This window comes from Eulemur rufifrons, chromosome 17 (assembly GCF_041146395.1).
Source record: "Eulemur rufifrons isolate Redbay chromosome 17, OSU_ERuf_1, whole genome shotgun sequence".
In the NCBI taxonomy this organism is placed as follows: domain Eukaryota; kingdom Metazoa; phylum Chordata; class Mammalia; order Primates; family Lemuridae; genus Eulemur; species Eulemur rufifrons.
In genome coordinates, this window is record NC_090999.1 from 84,889,452 (window position 1) to 84,912,579 (window position 23,128).

Here is a 23,128-nt window from a genome sequence, read left to right on the forward strand (position 1 = left end):
TGGCCTAGCTCACAGCAACCTCAAACTCCTTGGCTCAAGCAATCCTCCTTCCTCAGCCTCCCGAGTAGCTGGGACTACAGGCATGTGCCACCATGCCCGGCTAATTTTTTTTTATATATATATTTTTAGTTGTCCAGCTAATTTCTTTCTATATTTTTTTTTAGTGGAAACGGGGTCTTGCTCTTGCTCAGGCTGGTCTTGAACTCCTGAGCTCAAACAATCCACCCGCCTGGGCCTCCCAGAGTGCTAGGATTACAGGTGTGAGCCACCGCACCCGGCCTACTATGTTCCTATATTCTAAGGCAGAATATGTTTGTTTTCAGTTAATTTTCCTCGAAATCTCCAAAGTTCTTTTCTTTTATCTAAGAACTTAATTAATAGGACATTATTGGAGGTGTTGATTCTGGTGGGTCGGAATCAGTACTCATATTGGTATGTGAATATTCCAGGTTTTTTTTAAATGATTTTTAAGTTGTGCCCTTTGTCAAGTTGTCCTACCATATAGTAACAAGAATAGTACATGTTAATTAAGCATATTCATGTCCCACCCCCAATTTAATAACTTATAAAAAATTTACAACCTTTTCTCATGGGAGATATTCTGATAAAATACAATTGACAAAATCATTGTTCTTTTCTGCTTAATTATGATAAGTGCTATAAGCATCTATTATCAAAATTGTATACTTTGTCCAAAAAAAGGCTCAAGAGAACCATATATTTAAAATGAAGAGAATGACTTCTGTTAATTATTCTACGGGTATAAAATAATATAAAAGAGTGGGGAAGGCGGAGCTCAGACAGTGATGTGAGCAGTGCTGAGCGGCTTTAAACACAGATGAAGCTTCTCTCACTGCCTGCTGCTCACCTTCTGCAGTGAGGCCTGGTTCTTAAGTTTCATAGAAAACAGTTTTCAGTTTGGGGGGTGGGATGGGGAAGGCTGGACTGGGGCATGAGGACCACAGGACCTCAGCTCTAGACTATCTAAGGGACTCACTGTAAGTCACCTCATTAGGGTAAACTCAGGTGCTCTTTGTGAATAACAAAAACCATTCCTATCAATCAGGAAATACCAAGGATTTTAGGACCCCTATGCCAGGATTGGGGACAAAGATCAAATACATATATTTTATACCACACTGGGTCATTCTTTTTCCTTTTAAATATGTTTTCCCTTTTCAATAAATATTTTTTGAAATCATATTGTGGTAGGTTCTGCATAAGTCTAGATGAGTAAAAGTGATGAGACCACAATTCATCGCTCTACAGCTACTCCCATTTCTACCAAAGATAATTGTAATAACACTAATTCATTTTCAGAATAGATCTAGTGTCATTAAACTTGGTCTAATTATTTACATAAGATCAGCAAGAATAGTGATTGATCATATATAGGCTTTTTTTTTTTTTTTTTCCCTGAGTTAGGGTCTCACTCATTCATCCAGGCTAGAGTGCAATGGCACAATCATAACTCACTAAAACCTCAAATTCCTGGGCTCAAGTGATCCTCCTGCCTCAGCCTCCAGGGTAGCTCAGACTACAGGTGCATGCTACCATGCCTTGGTTATTCTTTTATTATTTGTAGAGACGGGGTGGGGTCTCCCCAGGTTGGTCTCATCCTCCTGCCTCAGCCTCCCAGAGTGCCGGAACTACAAGCATGAGCTACCGAGGCTACAGCACCCAGCCCATATAGGCTTTCTCAAAGTACTTTGATGAAACAAATTTCAGATTGGACCCTTTTATTTTTTATTTATTTATTTATTTATTTTTTTTGATACAAGGTCTCACTTTGTCACCTGGGTAGAGTGCAGTGGCATCATCATAGCTCACTGCAACCTCAAACTCCCAGGCCAAAGTGATCCTCTTGCCTCAGCCTCCCAAGTAGCTGGTACTATAGGCATGTGCCACCACACCTGGCTAGATTTTCTATTCTTGTAGAGACGGGGTCTCTCTTCTGCTCAAACTCCTGAGCTCAAGAAATCCTACGGCCTTGGCCTCCCAAAGTGCTAGGATTACAGGTGTGAGCCACCATTTCTGGCCTAAATTAGACTTTTAATGATGCAATTGACAAGGAAATTTGATTGTTTCCATGGCATAGAATATTTTAAAATAATTAAAGTATGACTAATAACATTCTAGGAGAACATACCAGATTTTTAGGAATTATATACAGTTTCTTGAATACTTATATCAATTACGTATCCCCATACAAATCTAATTTAAGAAGGTTAGACATCACCTTTATTTGACAGTGTTTCCCATGCAATGTAACATACCAGGCAAGCCTAATTAGTTTATATCTCTTTTAAGAGAAGGCTAGAAAATAAATTATTTTGCAGTATTCCCAGGGTCCTCTGGAAACTTCCAAAGTTAGTTTGAGGTGAAAAAGACTTAATTTAGAATTTGATTTTGGGAAATTTGTCAAAAATATCAAATGGTTTAAAACACTTGATTAAAATAGTATCACAGGTCACTGGAACAACACTTATTCATTTGGCCAGAGTGATAATTAAAAGACTTCAAAGGCAAATACAGAAAGTTACATTGCTGTAGAAAAAAACCTTAGCTTTTTTAATATTCAGAAGTGCAGTTTTCTTAAATATTCAAAGAGCTAATTAAAGACAGAGTGAAGCACAGGAAATTATTGTTTGATAAAACACAAAATCTTGGTTTCCTAGTGGGATTACTTAAAAGGTAAAGAAAAACCTTTCATAATTTCTTACTAAGAGAAAACCAATATTCCAGGAAAAACTTTGTACCAATGTACTTTTGATATTAAGATTCATCATTGTTTTAATAACATATATAAATCCATTCAAATATTAGCCAGCTTGACCATACCTCAAATTCCTTTCTAAATTCCTTTTCCATAAACCTTCTACAACTTTCTTATATCCATTTATATTTTGTCCTATACTCTTCCTCTTTCCTAATGTGGAACAGCTCTACTTTAGGACAAAAATTACTCTTTTTCCCATAACAGAAAACATAGCCTTCATACCTCATACCTTCATTTACCAAAAGCATGTATACATGCTCGCATACAGAATTGTTTCTCTTATTATTTTTAGTAGCTTTAAATATTGATTAGAATTACTGACTTTTTTAGTAACTTTGATTTCTAGTGAAAACTAGGAAATAAGCAATTATACATTGTCACACCAGCATTCTATAGACTGGTAATTCTATAAATATACTTTTTCATAATTTACAGAATCATATTCTTTCTCATAGTACAGTTTTTCAATGTGGCATAGGACATATTTACTAACAGACCCAAATAGCTTTAGTTCTTTTGTCATAAGAGCCAAAAGTTAGATAAGCTTATGTTTAACAATTAATGTTTCGGTATTTTACCTTATTTGGAAATGATCTAGATGTTCAATGAATATACATTGTTTAATTTAACTTAGTGAAACTTTAAGAGTATGATTGCCAAAGAGATTTGGGAAACTACTTTTAAGTAGACATAACACCAAAAAAGACTACCCATCATCAAGATAGTTTTTATTTTTTTATTTTTTGCTGACAAATTTTGTAACAGATAATGTGAGCTTATTTGACTAGTAAAACCAAGTGAAATAAAAGATATGTATCATATATATATAATGCTCACAATTCTAAAGATGTATCTGCTTTAGTTAAACCAACAAATGTAAATTAGCTTTTATCTACCAAAGATTATCCCAGATCATGTGAACTTGAAAAATACTTGGGTCAGTTTCTATCTTTCTATTATAAAAGTTTAAAGAATACTTAATTTATATATATATGTGTGTGTGTGTGTGTGCGCGCGCGCGCGTGCCATTTATTGGTAATTAAGTGCTTAATTTATATAAGTACCAATTAAGTGGTTTAGTTCTTTAAGTCAATTATTTAGAGCTCCTTTACAAATTAATTTGGGCAGTACCATCTGGAGATAAAAAATATTACACATACATAACATATACAGACATACATAAACATATAGACAGAAGCAGATCCTATAGCTTTCATTCTAAAATTTTTGACATGTGCCAGGTACAATAATGTCAAACTCACTAGTTTATGAAAGACAGTCTGGATTCAAATGTGTTTTTGGCCAATAGAACAAGATTATCCACCAGATTGTGAAAACTTTTTACTAGTATTTGTGAAGTAAGATTTTTCATTTGCCTTTTCGTAAGGAGTCTTTAGAGAGGCAATTTCTGATTTATTTAATCTTTTAGTAGCCTCTGCATACCAGTCAAAAAATGCATCCCATTATTTCTGAGGCATTAGGGGATTCCTTCCTTTCCAGTATGCCCTATAGTTGGGCAATTTTGTCTAAGTTAAAAACTTCCTCATTGTGGCTACCGTAATTCTAAATTGTCTTTGGTAAGGTTTACCCATTTTTCTAGGAAGGCTTGGGTTCTAGGTCCATAATGTTTATACATAAAATTAGCTGGAGTTTCTTCCAGATGGAGGAATTCTAGACTCATTAAATTCGGATGAACCCATGATTTCCTGTCTTCTCAAAACTTTATCTACATTAGGCTTCCTGTCTATGCTGTACCCAATCTGACTTCCAGACCTAATATGGATGAAAAATACTCAAAGTTGCAGAACTCAGATCCAGTGGTGACCTCCAAATGCACACGGAAAAGCAGTGAGCACAAGGGCTCAGCGAAGGGTACTCTGCCTTGTTACTCATTGCTCCTGGGTGTCATAATCAGGGAGCCTTCTTTGGGTCCCTCTTCTGAAACTAGAACTGTTGAGAGAAGCCTGGGCACATTAAAATTTTAAAGAGTTTATTTGAACATTCACCTCAAATTCATGGATCAGGCAATACTAAACAACAAGCAGTCAGGGTTTCACCAAGGTGAGGGGAAAACTTTCATAAGGTGTTTGAGGAAGCAAGACAAAACTTTGATTGGTTAAATGGAAAACCCTTAGTTAGAGGTTGGTTGGCAGTTTCTGATTGATAAGTCTCTAATTAGAAATTTGTTGGTGGTTTTTGATTGGTTGAGCTTAAGTTTCCTTTTACGATTTACATTGAATTGGGTTTCAACTCCAAGGCCCTGGAGCCATCTCAGCCTAAAGGCCTCCCAATTAATTTTTCCTTTTTTTTTTTTCTTTCTTTTTTTTTTTTTCTTTTAGAGACAGGGTCTCACTATGTGACCTAGTCTGGGGTGCAGTGATTATTCACAGATGCAATCATGGCACAGTACAGCCTTGAATTAATGGGCTCAAGCTATCCTCCTGCCTCAGCCTCCTAAGTAGCTGGGACTACAGGCACATGCCACCATGCCTGGCTCTCAATTTCTTTTTAACACCATAAATAATAGAAAAATCTGAGTGGTTTTTAAAATGCAGTTTAATTTTTCTGATTAAGCTAAGCAAGTGCATTGGGGGAAAAAGGGAAGAGTCAACATCCCCAGCCTCAACAAATTATACTCACCCTCTTGCCCCCGCCCAATGGTGAAACATCTCAAAGCAATTGAAGTTCATTTATTTTAAATACTTGGGAAGGAATGAGGGAAACTTGATGAATATGTGATTAGTAATGTGCTAGATGTTTTATATACATTAATATAATGTTTAACTACCCCCATACCACATTAATATTGATAATTATACTTAATATAAATTGAGTGTTATATATTAGGTTTATTTCTGAGTGCTTTATATATATGATTTCATTTACTTCTCACAACTGTCCAGTGACTTATATGTTATTAGTCCCGTTTACAGGAAGGAAATAGTGTCAGAGAGATTAGATAAGTTTTCTAGTATAACACAAGTAGTAAATGATAAAGTGAAGAATTAGTAATTGTTTAGATTGTTCATATTCCTCAATGAAATAGATTATTTAAATTTTAGAAATGATTTTTTTTTCTTCAGCATGGCATTCAGAACCTTCCATAATATGGTTTTTTTCAGAGAAACATGTATAAATTTAAACATTAGTGTGGCTGGTTAGCTCAGTTGGTTAGAGCATGGTGCTGATAAACATTAATAATATGACTGATAAGGATTGGTTCTTTTAACAATCCCAAGAATTTTTCGTAGTGAGTAATTATCTTAAAAATTATTTATTAAAGGCAATTAAAACATCATTGAGGCCGAGCACAGTGGCTCACGCCTGTAATCCTAGCACTTCAGGAGACAAGGTGGGGGGAGCATTGCTTGATGTCAGGAGTTCGAAACCAGCCTGAGCAAGAGTGAGACCCTATTTCAACAAAAAATATTAATAGAAAAATTAGCCACGTGTGGTGGTACACATGTGTAGTCCCAGCTATTCAGGAAGCTGCGACAGAAGGACTGCTTGAGCCCAGGACTTTGAGGATGCAATGAGCTGTGATGACACCACTGTACTCTAGCTCAGGCAACAGAACAAGACCTTGTCTCAAAAAAAAATTTTTTTTGAGATAATTTTAAAGGGACACACAATTTATAGAGATATGGTTTGAATATTTCTGTTGTTTTGTTGGAGGATGTGTTCAGTCAAATGAAAAGTACATCGTTTTTATGATACACTTTTTATGATAAATGGTATTCAAATGAAATTTCATGCAGAGGTAAATTCATATAAATTGACTATGATTCATTTCTTGGGTATTTCTTCCATAAAGATTTCCATATTGAATTAAGAAATAAGTTTTCCCAAAGATTCTTGAAATAAATTTGCAATTTTTACTCTCTTATAATGCAGATCTGACAGGAGCTCAAGATGGAAGTGTCAGAATGTTTGAATGGGGCCATTCTCAACAAATAACCTGTTTTCGATCTGGCGGCAATTCAAGAGTTACAAGAATGAGATTTAACTATCAGGGAAATAAGGTAGTATGTAAAAATGTAAATGGTAAAAAGGGTTGATTGTGTTGGAGGTTCATAAATATCTCTAGTTTGGGTTTCCGAAGGAACAAATAAGTGAGCTAGTAGTATAGTATTAATATTTATGAATTTTTTTTTAATTCCTCTCAAAGATCACTTAAATTCATTTGGTTCTTCCTGGAAGTGTGTGTGATAGAGATATATATATATATATATATATATAAAAATTCATTTAAATGATTCTTAAGAACCAAATGATTATATGTTTACCTTAATTACACATTTTTGATTAATAAATGTTCCTACTTTCTTTATCCCTTGAAACCTATTCAAAGTATGATCCAGTACCAAGCAGCAAGTAACATCTGGGAACTTGTTAGAAGTGCATGTACTATTGACCCCTCTCCTTATCGACTTGTTTAGCGTCTCCATTTTAACCAGATACTGTTGTGATTTGTACACACATTAAAGTTTTGAGAGGCACTGCCTAAAACAAGGCATCAGCAAACTATGGCCTAGCCACCTGTTTTGTAAATGAAGTTTTATTGAACCACAGTTACCCCATTCATTATTTGTTTTCTTTGGCTATTTCCCACTATAATGGCTGAGTTCAGGAAGGACAAAGATCTTACAGCTGGCAAACCTAAACATATTTATTATATGGCCATTTAAGAAAACATTTGCCAACCCTGCTCTATAGAATATCCCTTACTGTCTTCAGTTCCCATAATCCTACTTTCCTCACACTGCCTCTCTCTGCCCCCAGTATCTTACTGGTCCTTTAAACAACAATTACAGGGTAAATCAGCCTGCTGTTTGTCTTCAGGGCCATGCTTCACCAAAAATTATTCCCACAGACCCTAGCTGATGGTACATCCTGCCTTTTCTTTCCTTTTAGCTTTCAACTCTCCTCACATACTTGTGTCATTTTGTGCTACAGCTTTTTTGTCTACCATGTTTGTTACATGGCTCTATTTTCATTTCACAAAAGTCAATGTTCTTTCATGTAGTTATGAAACAAAATTTTGAGAGCTTATTTCCTAATGCCAGTTAGCAACATTCTTTTCTCCTTAATGGGAAATCAAGGGGATTTGATGCTGAAGTCCTTTTTTTTTTTTTTTTACTATTTATTTATTTATTTATGTATTTATTTATTTATTTATTTTGAGACAGAGTCTCGCTCTGTTGCCCAGGCTAGAGTGCCGTGGCATCAGCCTAGGTCACAGCAACCTCAAACTCCTGGGCTCAAGCGATCCTACTGCCTCAGCCTCCCGAATGGCTGGGACTACAGGCATGCGCCACTATGCCCGGCTAATTTTTTCTATATATATTTTTAGCTGTCCATATAATTTCTTTCTATTTTTAGTAGAGACAGGGTCTCGCTCTTGCTCAGGCTGGTCTTGAACTCCTGACCTCAAGTGATCCTCCCGCCTCGACCTCCCAGAGTGCTAGGATTACAGGCGTGAGCCACCACGCCTGGCCATGATGCTGAAGTCTTTACAGTTCTGCTGTACCCTCAGTTGTGTTCCCTATCAGTGTCCTTTATGTGGTCATACTTCCACTTCAGTTATCAATGTTATATTGCTCCTAATCACTCTCTACACCTCAACCTTTATCTCTCTAATGTATCTTACCAACAAAGTTATATAACAGACAACATAGTTACATGACTACAATATGAGTAAGATCATATTATTGTTTTTTTAAAGAATTCTTCAAGGCTCCCAATGTCAAATTCTTTAGCATGGTATTTAAGAACTTCTATAATCCGATTTATTTTTCAGCTTTAACGCTCACTATAGCCTTCCACATAGGCTATTTTAAGGCAGACTAACTATTCATTGCCTGCCCAAGTATCTTTGACAGGCAGCCTACTTACTATTCATTCACTTTAGCCATGATGGAGCCTAATAGCACAACACCTAAGCATGCTATCTCCTCTAGTAGGGAAGCCTACTGAGGTAAATGGAAAAGATGACCCACTCTGTATCACAATAATTCTGATGAATTTGTTAATTATAAATAGCAATGGACTGCCAAAAGTCAGTGAACATTACAGAAAAACTAAGAGCCTGAAAAAGGGCATTAAAGAAAATAAATGATGTGTGAGGAGCAATTCCTCAGACATTCAGGAATATATTTATAAAACAAAATCACCAGCCTGAGCAAGAGCAAGACCCCGTCTCTACTAAAAATAGAAAGAAATTATATGGACAACTAAAAATATATACAGAAAAAATTAGCCGGCCATGGTGGCGCATGCCTATAGTCCCAGCTACTCAGAAGGCTGAGGCAGGAGGATTGCTTGAGCCCAGGAGTTTGAGGTTGCTATGAGCTAGGCTGATGCCACGGCACTCTAGCCTGGGCAACACAGTGAGACTCTGTCTCAAAAAAATAAATAAATAAATAAAAATCAGACTAGCATGAAACAAGGACAGTAGAATAGGAAACAGTTCTCGGAAATTAAAAACATGATTCCCCAAAGTTGTGATCAATGGGAGAACTGCTCATTAGAAAAGCTGAATAGCACAATGGAAATTGTTGAAAATCAAGTTTGTGATTGAGAAGCACAAATTAAGAAATTGTCTGATTATGAAAATAACTCAAGAAATATTGAAGAATATCTATAACAAATATAAAAATAATAGGTTAATATGCCTAATATTAACCATATTGATCAAATTCTTTAAAAGACAACTTAAGGGAGAAGTAGGCAAAGGATACGAACAGTTTACCCAAAAACTATACGTGGTCAAGGACCATCATTAATAATTCAAGAAATGCAAATTAAAATGAGATTTTTTTCCTGTATAAAATTGACAAATATTTAAAATTTTAATGACATTCGATGTTGACTAAAGTGTAAGAAAAAAGTGCTTGTAAATTCACATTGCTACGTAGGATTTACTTTTAGTGTCAACTATCAGTTTTAGAGGATGCGCTTTGACAAAGCTTTCCCATTTCGAGCTATCTATCCTACATAGTTATGCAAAAGTATAAGAATGCTCAAAGCAGTACTTTTTATAATAGGAAAATTGAAAACTGTCTAAAGGGGAGAGTTTTAAATTATAATACACCTATATAGTGTAATACTACAAAGTTCAAGAATGAGCTAGATATATACATCTTTCCATGTATTGCCATGGAAAGATGGTTATAATAAAGAAAAAATGTAATTATAGAACAGTATATTATGATCCTACTTTTCTTAAAAAATGTTCTATGTTTGAATATTCATAGACACAAATCAGAGAGGAAAACACATCAAATTGTTAATAGTTGTTAGATCTAGAGCAGAGGGAAGGCAGGAGTCCAAAGCAGGCATTTGTTGTATGTTATATACTTTATATAGGCATGCATTATTTTTATAATCTCAAGAAAAAAATTTAGCGATTTTACTCATCCTTCAAGATCTGTATTACATATTCCCTTATTATATTAATAGGATGTCTTCCCAGTCAAAAATGCCCTGAGTTCCCATTGTGGAATTCTTTTACTATTTTGCATTCTACTCTTGTTTGTATGTTTTCCTTAGTGTATTTGAAAGTCCTTATTTTGTCTTTTTCAAAATGAACGAAGTTTTCTATCTTATATATGATAAAGCTTTATCATATAGCTTAATGTGTTAATCCAGTATCCTATATTTTGAGTATTTATAGAAAATATATAGACTGTGCTGTTGATTAGTATAATAAAATGGGTATCTGATATTTGTTCCCTTTTTGTCCACCCTGGAATTTTTTTAAGTGCTGCCTAAATGTTTATCTGAACTAGATCCATGCATAGGTGAAGTGAAAAGTCAGTATATCAATCAAATGTTTAAGAGTCAAAATATGGGTGTTACCATGAGGGTAAGGATAATATGTGCTTTTACATTTATATTAAATACTTTTAAATATTTTTTTTCTCTAAGTTTGGAATAGTTGATGCTGATGGATATTTAAGTTTGTATCAAACAAACTGGAAATGTTGTCCAGTTACTGGAAGCATGCCTAAGCCATACCTGGTAAGCCAAGAATTCCTACCTTTCTATAAAATTTGAATTTTTATTTTAAAGAAGCCAAGTATATATATTTGAGGCAAGAAGTATTAAAGCCAGTAAATAAAATCTAGTACTATGTACTCAATCACTTTACTATAAGTTCCTGTTCTTGTATTATGTGAAAATTACACTGTGAAGCTTAAAAATCCCTTACTATTAATATCTGGTAATTTGGAAGGCTAACATGTGTAGAACCAATATGGTACCTCCAGAGACCTATACAACCTGTGGATTACTAGAGCCCTTTTCTAACCTCCCTAAGCAGGATATTACACCCTAAATAGAATGATTAACAGACCAGTGCATCTGGTTCTTTTTCTGTAGTTATCACTTATGAACGAGCTAAGTAGAAAGGACATCCTATAGCTGGTACTGTTATTTTCTCATTCATCCCTTTTTTTAGCAGAATATTGACACATCTCTATTCAGGACTACACAGGCTTAACCTTCTATGGTTTCATAGATACTGAATTTATATTTAATATATTCTTCCGTGAAGTCCTGTATAAGACTAAGCAATACCTATCAGGAGTAAATTTAGAATATAGGTTAAGATTCTGGTAATTTGCCTGAGGTTAAATGCTAGACTACAGTACTGATCTAAGTAAAAGCAAGCAAGCAAGCATAGGAGGGTCTGTGAGGGTACCTTGAAAGAATATTAACTTTTTCTGATATTTACATTAAGCCAACAGATTTAGATGTGCAAGTTTATTTTCCCTAAAGGACTCCTTTTTGAGATAAATTACATAACTGTCTTTTAGAGATAAATGTAGATTTTGTTTGTTTTAAGGACACATCTTCCAGCCCAGCTCCACTGGTGTTCCAGGGGCATGGGAAGGGGGCTCAAAGGAAAAAACTTTGGTCATTTTGGCATACTTGAATTCATTTTTTACTAAGGAGAAATATCTAAACAAATAGAAGCTTTTCTAATTGACTAAACCTTTCATAGTTTCTTAAGTTTATTATTTGATGGAATATTGAGAAATACTGTAAAGTTTCTAATTTTGGTGGCTATTAGTAATTTTTCCATGTATTTGAATAATTATGTAAAAGTTTAAATATGTATAAAAATACGTGATGCCAATTGCTTAACAAAGATAATTAAGTCTATGATAACCTAAAATCCTGGTTTCTATTTTCTCCTAAGACAAAAATTTTCACTGAATATCCAAAGGGAAAATTTTGAAGTTTATCCACTTTATTTTTCCCATGGAACTTTTGGGTGGACAAAAGCAAAGGGCTTTGTAAAGGTTCATGATACATGCAGCCTACTTAAATGGTTCAGGAAAAGTGTGTGTGCGTGTGTGTGTGTGTGTGTGTGTGTGTACATCTATGAAAGAGAAGGAGAAACAAAACAAATGTGGTAAATTGTTAAAAACTGCTGAATCTAGATAAAGGTTATAGGAAAGTTCTCTGTGTTACTTTTGTTACAAGTTTTCTAAAAGTTCAGAGGGAAAAAAGACACAAACAATTTTAAACAGCCATGAACAATATGATTACTTTTTGAATAATACATCTACCTGGTTATGAAATTTTTAGTGAGAGCAATAACATTAATTGTTTATAACCATTCCAGACTTGGCAGTGTCATAACAAAACAGCAAATGATTTTGTCTTCGTTAGTTCCTCCTCTTTGATAGCCACTGCTGGTCTTTCAACTGACAATAGGTAAGAGATGATAGCTGAAATTGAAATATGTGTGTGTACACCTGAACTTTTTTTATTGCTTTATCTACTTTTGTCTCAATGTTTTTATTAATTATGCCATTAGGTAAAATACTTGTTTTTTACCTGGAGCATTTTTAGTGTCCTAATTGTAAAGCTAGGAAAGTTCTGATGCCATTAAAAAACAAAAGCCACTTTTTCTGTATTTTTAATATTCTAATGTTAAAACAGTGTAGAAGAAAAGGATTTGGTTGTTAGTGGAATAAACATATATCTATATTATTCCCCATGTGTTAAGAAAGTTTGAGGCAAAAAAAACTATTAGTTATTGGCCATGTTATTTAGTTAATTCAGTTAATCCCCACTGTGGCCCTACTGAATAGACATTATTACTGTTTCACAACAAGTAAACAAGAAACTCAGAAAGACTTGTTAGTTGTACAATAGCTGGTGAGAGCCCCCTCCTACCCTGCTTCCAGAGAAAAGCTAAGTTTGCCAGAAGGTGTCTCCTCCTGCCCCCATCCCCTCACCCCTCTTTTGCCTTCCGTCGTACAACTGAGTTCTGATGTCAAGTCCCACTAAGGTTGCTGAGCTTTTATATTTATCGGTAAGACCTCACTTTGAACTAGAAACAGGATTGTAAGACTATGGATTCTTCGGCCCATCTTCCATGGAAATTTCTTACATATATTGGTGCCACCATATAGCAGAAATGAGTTTTCTTTGTGCTAAAGAAAATTCAGTGTCTCCTGCTATCTGTATATGTCAGTCCAATGGTTAGATTAGAGAATCAGTGAATACATAAACTAGTTTCCATATTCAGGCTTCATATAGTATTATTTGTAAATGCATGTTAATCTGAAATTACTCATTTCGTAAGCCAGTAGTTTTTAAATTTTGTATAAAATTTATCACATGTAAATTTGTTGGTTACTTGTATCTGGTGCTTTTATAAATTTAGAAATCTGTGAGAGCAAGGTTCAATTCAAATGTTATGTAATTATATGAGACCTACTTAGTTTTTTGTTCTGTTGTTAATTGTATCACTCAAGAAGTAATCTTTTTTTTTTCCAGAAACATATGTTTGTGGGATACTCTTGTAGCACCCACCAATAGTTTAGTCCATGGTAAGTTTTAAAAGCATTTTATACACTTTGCAAGTTAAGAAATTTACAAACAGAAGATGATTTTTAAATGCATTTGTTTTTAATGACATATATTTATTAGCCTCTGAGGTTCATTTTGTCCATGTTGGCAGAATTTGAAAGCAAAAGGATGTAATATACATAATTAGTGCTTCACTATACCTTGGTGAGGGACAGTAGGACAGATAATATAAAAATCTTTTGTCTTTACTTTGAATCTGATAGCCACAGGTCATCATTGTGAATATTAGTTAACACTCAGTATTATGTCCCTACTCACCACTCTTATTCATCATTATACTGGAAATCCTAGCTAATGCAATAACACAAGAAAAGGGAATAAAAGGTGTATATATTGTAAGGGAAGAAATAAAACTGTCTTTATTCACAGATGACATAATTGTCTATGTAGAATATCCCAAAGAATGCACAAAAGAAACTCTGGGAATTAATGTGCAAGTATATCAAAGTGACAAGGATACAAGATCAATATACAGTTGATCCTTGAACAGTGCAGGAGTTAGGAACACCGACTCCTATGCAGTTAAAAGTCCACATATAACTTTTGATTCTCCAAAAACTTAACTGCTGCAGCCTCTGTTGACTAGAATTTTTACCAATAACGTAAACAGTCAATACATATTCTCTATTATTGTATTCTTACAGTAATAAGCTAGAGAAAAGTAAATGTTATTAAGAAAACTGTAAGGAAGAGGAAATACATTTACAGTACTATACTGTACTTATTGATGCTGTAAGTTTATGCTGTCTGTTTACAAGATGAATTGTCTATCTGAAATTCAGACAGCCACAGCTTCAGACCTCAGTCTCTGGTACATATCAAGCTATTCAACTTTTTCTTGTATAATGTCACGACTTTTCTTTGTTTCTTGGGAGCGCTTTCAGCATCACTAGTGGCACTTCATATGGGTCTCATGGTGTTATTCAAGGTTCATGGTATTTCACTAAACACAATGAAAAATACTTGAAAACCTTGAACAATCCCTTTTTACTGTGTTACACAATTTACTGGAGAGATAAACTGCTCACATGGAGATGATTAGTGTCACAGAACGTTTTAAGCACATACTTGCAACACTTGAGCTCACCTGAATAGCAAAAGGAGGTGGCTACAGAATTATTACAGTAGTACAGTATGCAGTTAATTTATGCAGTTAACTCTACCTGAAATGATTTCATACTGCATCTTGACATTTGTTTACATTTCTCTCAACCGGGAATGGCACCATGTACGTACGGTCTGTATTTGTGTGTGTGGGTTTTGAAAAATTTTAACTTTTTATTTTATCATAGATTTGTGTATCTTTTATGATATTAAATGGTAAAATAATATCTACATATATTTTATGCATTCATGTCACAGCTTTTTCTTAATTTTTTTGATATTTCTAGGCTATGTGTTTCATCTGCAAGTTTTTTCAAATTGTTGCAAATCTCCAAAAAATTTTCCAACATATTTATTTTTAAAAAATCCACGTACAGGCCGGGCGCGGTGGCTCACGCCTGTAATCCTAGCACTCTGGGAGGCCGAGGTGGGCGGATCGTTTGAGCTCAGGAGTTCGAGACCAGCCTGAGCAAGAGCGAGACCCCATCTCTACTAAAAATAGAAAGAAATTATATGGACAGCTAAAAATATATATAGAAAAAATTAGCCGGGCATGGTGGCGCATGCCTGTAGTCCCAGCTACTTGGGAGGCTGAGGCAGTAGGATCACTTGAGCCCAGGAGTTTGAGGTTGCTGTGAGCTAGGCTGATGCCACGGCACTCTAGCCCGGGCAACAGAGTGAGACTCTGTCTCAAAAAAAAAAAAAAAAAAAAAAAAAAAAAAAAAAAATCCACGTACAAGTGGACCCATGTATTTCAAACCAGAGATGTTCAAGGGACAGCTATATACTAAATTTAGTTGCTTTCTGATGTACCAACAATGAACAATTGCAATTTGAAATTTTTTAAAAAGTTATTTTGAATAGTGCCCAAAATAATGAAATACTAAGGCATAAATCTAACAAAATATGTCTAGGATCTCTATATAGAAAACTATAAAAATGATGAAAGAAATTGAAAAAAATTTAAATAAATGGAAAGATACTCATGTTCAAAGATTAGAAGGCTCAATATATTATTAAGATGTCAGTTTCTTCTAACTTTATAGATTCAGCATAATCCCAATCAGAATCCCAGTATGATGTTCTGTAGATATCAGCAAACTGATTTAAAATTTATATGGAAAGACAAAGGACCTAGAATATTCAATGAAATACTGAAGAAAACAAACTTGTGGGATTCACACTGCCTGATTTCAGGACTTACTATAAAGCTACAGTAATCAAGACATTGTGGTACTGGCTTAAGAGTGGACACATAGATCATGGAACAGAAGAGAGAGTAATAAACTGACACATATATAGTAGACTGATCTTTGATGAAGGCACAGAGTGGAGAGAGGATATTCTTTTCAACAAATAGTGCCAGAACAATTGAATATCAACATGTAAAAAAAAAAATGAGGCTGGTCATGGTGGCTCACGCCTGTAATCTTAGCACTTTGGAAGGTTGAGGTGGGGGAATCTTTTCAGGCCAGGATTTCAAGACCAGCGTGGGCAACATAGCAAGACCGCATCTCTTCAAATAATAGAAAAATTAGCCGGGTGTGGTGACATGTACCTATAGTCTCAGCCACTCAAGAGGATCACTTGATCCCAGGAGTTTGAGGTTGTAGTCAGCTATGATTATGCCACCTTACTCCAGCCTGGGCAACAAAGCAAGACCCCATCTCTAAAAACCTGTAAGGCCAGGTGTGGTGGTTCACACTTATAACCTTAGCACTCTAGGAGGCCAAGGCGGGGAGGATTGCTTGAGCTCAGGAGTTGGAGACCAGCCTGAGTAACAGCAAGACCCGTCTCTACTAAAAATAGAAAAATCAGCCAGGCGTCGTGGCATGCACTCATAGTCCCAGCTACTCCAGAGGCTGAGGCAGGAGGATCACTTGAGCCCAGGAGTTTGAGGTTGTGGTAAGCTACAATGATTACAATGATGCCACTGTACTCTACCCAGGGCAACAGAGAAAGACTCTCAAAAAAAAAAAAAAGTAAAAAAATGAACCTAAATACAGACCTCACCTTTCACAAAAAATTAACTCGAAATGGATCTTAAATTTACATGTAAAATGCAAAATGATAAAACTTCTAGAAGGAAACATTGGAGAAAATCTAGATCTCTTGAGTTTGGTGATGAATTTTTAGATAGAGGACCAAAAGCGTGATCCATGAGAGAAATGAAGTATCCAAGAATGTTTTAAATAGTAGCCAAAAACTGGAAACAACAGAGATGTCCAACAGGAAACTGGTGTATTTATGTACTTTTCTTTGTTGGTGAGGAGGCTTGACTACAAAGGGACATGAAGGAACCTTCTAGGATGATAAAAATATTCTATATCTTGTTGTTAGTGATGATTACACAGATGTATTCATTTGTCACAGTTCATCAGGATGTACACTAAAAGTTTATGCATTTTACTCTGAGACAGTTACATCTCAAAGTAATGGAAAAATTCAAAAATCTCTTCTCTATAATTAGTTTTACTTAGAGTCATGTGCTCATGTGAAGGTGAATTTTATTGACTACTTAGTATTTGTCATGTACTTTACATGGTTTGCATATATTAACTAACTTAATCCTAACAACCCTATTAGGTAGGTGCTATTGTCTCCCCTTTTACAAATGATGAAACTGAGACTTAGGTAGATAATTCACCTAAGGTACACATTTAAACCCAGACAAAATTTAAACCTAGGCAGTCATCTTCACTCTTCATTATGCCATATTCTCTTTGAGCTGTATACAGAGTTTTTTCCCCTGAAATTTGTTAGACTGGACTTTTTTAAGAAAAATAATAATTGTATTTTTATATTACTGATATTGCTGTGTCTTCAAAATCACTAATCTTTTCAATGTTTAATCTGCTGTTACTGCCACCCAGTTTATTTTTCATCTCGAGCATTGTAGTTTTTAATCTCTAAAATTTTGATTTGTATCTTTCATATCTCTACTTAATTGCTCAGTCTTTCACCCAGCTTCTTGAACGTATGAAGTACAGTTGGAATGACTTGATTTTCTTATCTACTAATTCTATCATCTGTGTCATTTCTGGGTTAGTTTCAATTGATAGATTTTTCTTTTCCTTATTTTCCTGCTTCTTTGCATTCCTTGTAATTTATTATTAGAGGCCAGGCATTGTGAATTTTACCTTCTTAGGTGCTGATTATGTTTGTATTCTGTAAATATTCTTGAGGTTTGTTCTGGGACAAAGCTAAATTCCTTGAAAATATTTGGATTTGGGGGGGGCCTTTGTTAAACAGGACAAAGCAACATTTGGCCTAGGAATGATTTTGCCCCACTGCTTAGGCAAACCCTCTGAATCCTCTACTCAATGCTGTGGGAATCAGGAAGTTTTCCACTGTGGCTGGTATGGAACCCAGGTCAACTTGGGTTCCCCTCCTTGTGGCATGGCCAGAAAACTCTCTCTAGGCAATAAGCTAGGGCACCTGTATAACTCACCCAGTTTGTTTCCCATCTTTCAGAGATCATTCTTTTTCCTTGCCTGATGTCCATTGTTTCTCTTCTCTTCTCTTTTTTCTTTTTCTTTTTTTTTTTTTTTTTGGAGACAGAGTGTTACTCTGTCACCCCAGCTAGAATGCAGTGGCATCATCATAGCGCATTCAAACTCCTGGGCTTACGGGATCCTCTTGCCTCAGCCTCCTGAGTAGCTAGGACTACAGGTGCACACCACCACACCCAGCTAATATTTTCTATTTTCAGGAAAGACAGGGTCTTGCCCTTGCTCAGCCTGCTCTTGAACTCCTGAGCTCAAGTGATCAATCCTCCCTCCTCGGCCTCCCAGGGTCCTAGGATTACAGGCTTGAGCCACCAAGCTCGGCCCTGTTTCTTGTATTTCATTTGATGTTTTAATTGTTTCAGGCAGGAGAGCAAGTCTGGTCTATTATTTGATCTTGGCCAAAAGCCACAAGTCTTTTTCTTTTATTGTTAAATGATTGTTTTGTTTTTTAACTTTTAGCTTTTACCTGCCATGATAGTGGAGCCACAGTTTTAGCATATGCTCCAAAACATCAGCTGCTGATATCGGGTGGCAGAAAAGGTTTTACATGTGTATTTGACCTTCGTCAACGACAACAGAGGCAGCTTTTCCAGAGCCATGATTCTCCCGTTAAAGCCATTGCTATTGATCCAACTGAAGAGTACTTTGTTACAGGATCTGCCGAAGGCAACATAAAGGTAAACACAGTTGATGCCACAGTATCTACAGAATGAAAAGAAATCATCAGAAACCTTAAGTCTTTAATCATATTGATGACACTAGTCTATTTAAATTTAATAGTAACATTAACTTCTTTCTAGTCAATAGTGCTAATTGCTATTTAATCTTTTGATGGATGGAATATTTAAATTGAAAATTTTCTATTTTTCAATTGTTAAACATGCTTAATTCATGTTGAAGAACTAAATTTTCCATGGATATAAACATATTTCAGACATTAGACTTAGTCTTGACTCCATGTTCAGAGTTATATAATTTACCGAATTTAATTTTCAGATGCTGAGAAATGTACTGACAGTTTCCTTTATCCCACATTATTTCCCATTTTTTCATATGTAACATCAGTACCCAACCACTCAGTGCTTAATTTAAGAATTCTGAATGTACCCAGATGAGCCTTCCTATAACAATCTTTTTCAAACTCCCTTGTGTTTAAAACTTAGAGAGGTTGTTTAAAATGCTAATAAACAGCTTGTTAAGAAAACACTAAGTAGCTTATTAAAAATTCAAACTGTTGGATCCCACATGAGAAATACTCAGTTAATAAATCCAAGACTTGAGAATCTGCATTGTTACAGCACATACCTAGTGATTTTGTCGGAAGGTCCTTTGGCCCTATTTGGAAATAGGTAAGTCAATTTAGACCAGTCCCAAAATTGTTTTAATGATCAACAACCCTATACTTGAGGGGTTTAGTTTCCTAGAATTCATTAATTTAAGCACTAGTAAGCATATTTAGTGCAATAAGATGGACTTTGTTAGAACCGGCAAATTGTTTTCATAATTCTAAGCCCAAAAAAAAAAAAACCTAAAATTGTAGGATTTTCAAAAAGGCTTTTCTTGAAATCAAATGTATATACTGATGGAATATTTTCTTTTAGTTTGAAACTAGTTTCTGATTTGGATTGCCTTCAGTTTAGAATAAGTCATAGTTTTAGATTAGTTCTTTAGTTTGTACTCTGACTCTGAAGTTTATTGTTTAATCAAGTAAAAAGAGATTTGAAAATATGCAATGTATTCAGAAGCCATAATTTAACAAATCTGTGTCCAGAGGAGTATGAATTAATGAATTTTCTTAGCGTAGAGAAAGGTTTATTTGGGGGGTTTTTTTAGTGATCTGAATAAAATCACGAAATAAATTGGTTTCTTTAAAGTTAAAATGGATGTCCTGAAGGCATTTGGGTCCTTCACATTAGTGAAGATGCTTATAGTTTGCTTTAGAAGCAGACACATTTATTTTGATAAGGGCTAAAAATAGAAAATCTTAGTAAATTAAATATCCTGAAATTTCAAGGGTTGTGTCTTGTAATTAAAACATAGTTTTGCCTGCTCTGAGGGCCTCTAGGTGTATTTTTAGCTGTTCTGATCCTCTGGTGAGCATTCAATATTATAGAGAAGGGATTACCCCACTGTACTACTACACAGCGGAACCTCTACTGAGAGATAGGAAACCGTGATTGTAATCCCTGTGATATCACAGATTTCTGTAGCATTGTACACTTAACCTCCTTGTACCTAAGTTTTCTCTCTTACTGTCTTACTGAATGGATTTTTAAGTATTTAATAATATTAAAGCAATTGATAAATTGCAATGCCCTATACAGAATTTAGGTGTTAACAATCCTAGGCCTACACAGATTTTTCTCCATCTTTGTTTTGAAAATTCCTTATCTGCACAGGAAGGCAGGCCTAAAATTTCATTTATATTCTTAAGGTAATTATCAACCCTAATTTTCATTTTGTTCTTCATATGTTTCAGATTTGGAGTCTCTCTACCTTTGGCCTTCTCCACACTTTTATCAATGAACATGCTCGTCAGTCCATTTTTAGGAATATTGGAACAGGAGTGATGCAAATTGAAACAGGGCCAGCAAATCACATTTTCTCTTGTGGAGCTGATGGAACAATGAAAATGAGAATACTGCCAGATCAGTTTAGCCCCTTAAATGAAGTGTTGAAAAATGATGTGAAATTTATGCTGTAACATTTTCACAAACAAGATGTATAATTTATTACCTACATGAAAGTGGCCAACAGATACAATGTACAGTGATCACCCTCTATGCCACAAATAAGCTAATGCTTTCTTGTTTTTCTATTTATTTTATGGAGCTTTACCCTTGATGCACTGATGCCTTAAAAATGAACAAGGTCATTCAGAATTAGATTACATTGCCTAAAGTAGAATGTATAGGTAATACTGTTATAATACATATTTATAGTATGTTATACTGAGTATGTCATAGTGTTAAAAGAGTTTTGTTTTCTTATTGTTGATAAACTCTTCTGCAGATATCTCTGCATGAATTTCTTTTACAGTAAAAATACCCTTTTTGTAAAGGCAGTTGCACATAATGCTCATCGCTTAATTCTCAACTCTCTCACTTCCTTTAGCAGACTTACACCTCTCAAACTCTTCTCCTCTTAATTAATGATAGATTGACATTTGGGTAAAAATCAAACAAATAATGAACATCTTCATTAAAGCTGTCATTGGGATTTCAGTGATAAATGAGCCAAATGGCTCATGTAGTTTTTATCAGTTTCCCCTCTGGAGCCCAAGTTGTGTGTGTGTGTGTGTGTGTGTGTGTGTGTATGTGCGTGTGTGTGTGTGTGTATATATGTACATATCTTATGCATCTTATTTGAACTAGTTTGTGTATGTATAAGTGAAAACTGTAAGTCTTTTCATATGTTTTGTGCCATAATAACTAGTGCCACCAGAATAACAACTTTTTTTTGCAACTGTTTTTTTTTTCATTTTTGAATTCCCATCCTAATTTTCAAATAAATTTCAAGACTTCCAAGATTATTATTTTTAAGATTATGTTGAGTCAAATAAGTCTTAGTAGGCAATAAAGATTCTGTGTTGGCATATGTAAGACTTTGTCAAAGGATTTTTGAGCATCAAACATTTTACTTAAATTTTATTTATCTTAATTTTTAGGTGCTTTTAGTCTCAAAGTTCTGAAAACCGTATAGCAGTGTTTTTAGAAACAAATGTGAAAACAGTCAAATTAAATAGATAGTATTTACAAATGTAAAATACCCTCCAGAAGTACCATTAGTAGTAAATAAAGTAAACCTTATATTTTATTATTTTTGCCAAAATATATTATTTTATTATAAAATATGACCAAAATATTAAGAATGCACAATGCTTTTAACTTAAATGTGCTAAATCCTATCTCCGTCTGTTTTGTGCTATACCTTTTCTGATTCAGAATTATAGAAAACTTGATAAATACTTGATTTTAACCAGTAAGACTGCAGGCAGATGGGACTAAGTGTTTGTGGGACAATTATATACTCTTTAGCTTAAATATATTTTGTTTAATAGGAACTATAAAATCAGAGCATTTTTATGGAATAGAATATGGACAACTACTATCTTGGAAATTAAAGAGTCAAAGCATAGAAATGAAGGGCTGGTAAAATGAATTTTGTAATATCCTCAGGATACTTTTAAAAGTATATTGTTAAAGATTTTGTAAATTGTATTTCAGTAATTTTAAATGTGTTGAGCAAGTTGCAGTGAAAACACTGTCATTATGTAGAGAGTTTATATGCACATAACCTGTACCTATGAGTGCAATAACCATGTGACTATTTTGCCATGGAGAAATCTGTGACAGCATCGCAAACAATATTGTTTGATGTAGTTAAGTTATTTTTCAGTAATTTCTTCACAAATCAAGATTCAAAAGACATTAAACAATTTCAATGAGATAGAAAATTTACCGTTATGCTTACTAGAACAAAAGGCGTTACAGATGAACAATTAAGCATTTTAATTGAGGGTTTATATGGATAACCATAAATTATGTAAGCCCGTATGTATTTACATCCAGAGTCATAATATTTTAAATAAACAATCATGCAGAGACCTTTTTTTGGCATGCTATTGTTTTAAGTAATATTTGTGCCAATTTAATTGACTTAAAATATATGACATTTTAAAATGGAGAATTTCTTATTTGTATTTGGTTAAAGTAGGGAGGATTGAATAACTTTCCAAATAATCTTGTTCTTCCTTTTCTTCAATCCTTTTAACTTAATAGAAAGGTGGGAATAAAAATAGTTGGTATATGTACATAAGTATAAAATGATGTACATATGTGTAAAA

The 23,128-nt window shown here is 34.5% G+C and overlaps 1 protein-coding gene across 6 annotated transcripts in view; it reads left to right on the plus strand.

Moving 5' to 3' along the window:
- Positions 1 to 22,892, plus strand: part of DMXL1 (Dmx like 1) — a 153,303-nt gene extending 130,411 nt beyond the window's left edge. For 5 of the 6 annotated variants that reach the window (XM_069492836.1, XM_069492835.1, XM_069492832.1 and 2 more), the window contains 6 exons: positions 6,674 to 6,801; positions 10,709 to 10,801; positions 12,414 to 12,505; positions 13,577 to 13,629; positions 18,742 to 18,959; positions 20,762 to 22,892. In XM_069492836.1, coding sequence (XP_069348937.1) covers positions 6,674 to 6,801; positions 10,709 to 10,801; positions 12,414 to 12,505; positions 13,577 to 13,629; positions 18,742 to 18,959; positions 20,762 to 20,986 — 809 coding nt within the window. In that variant the 3' untranslated portion in view covers positions 20,987 to 22,892. The remainder of the gene's footprint in view (positions 1 to 6,673; positions 6,802 to 10,708; positions 10,802 to 12,413; positions 12,506 to 13,576; positions 13,630 to 18,741; positions 18,960 to 20,761) is intronic. The other variant, XR_011235947.1, reaches the window with a different exon arrangement.
- Positions 22,893 to 23,128: the final 236 nt, after the last annotated feature.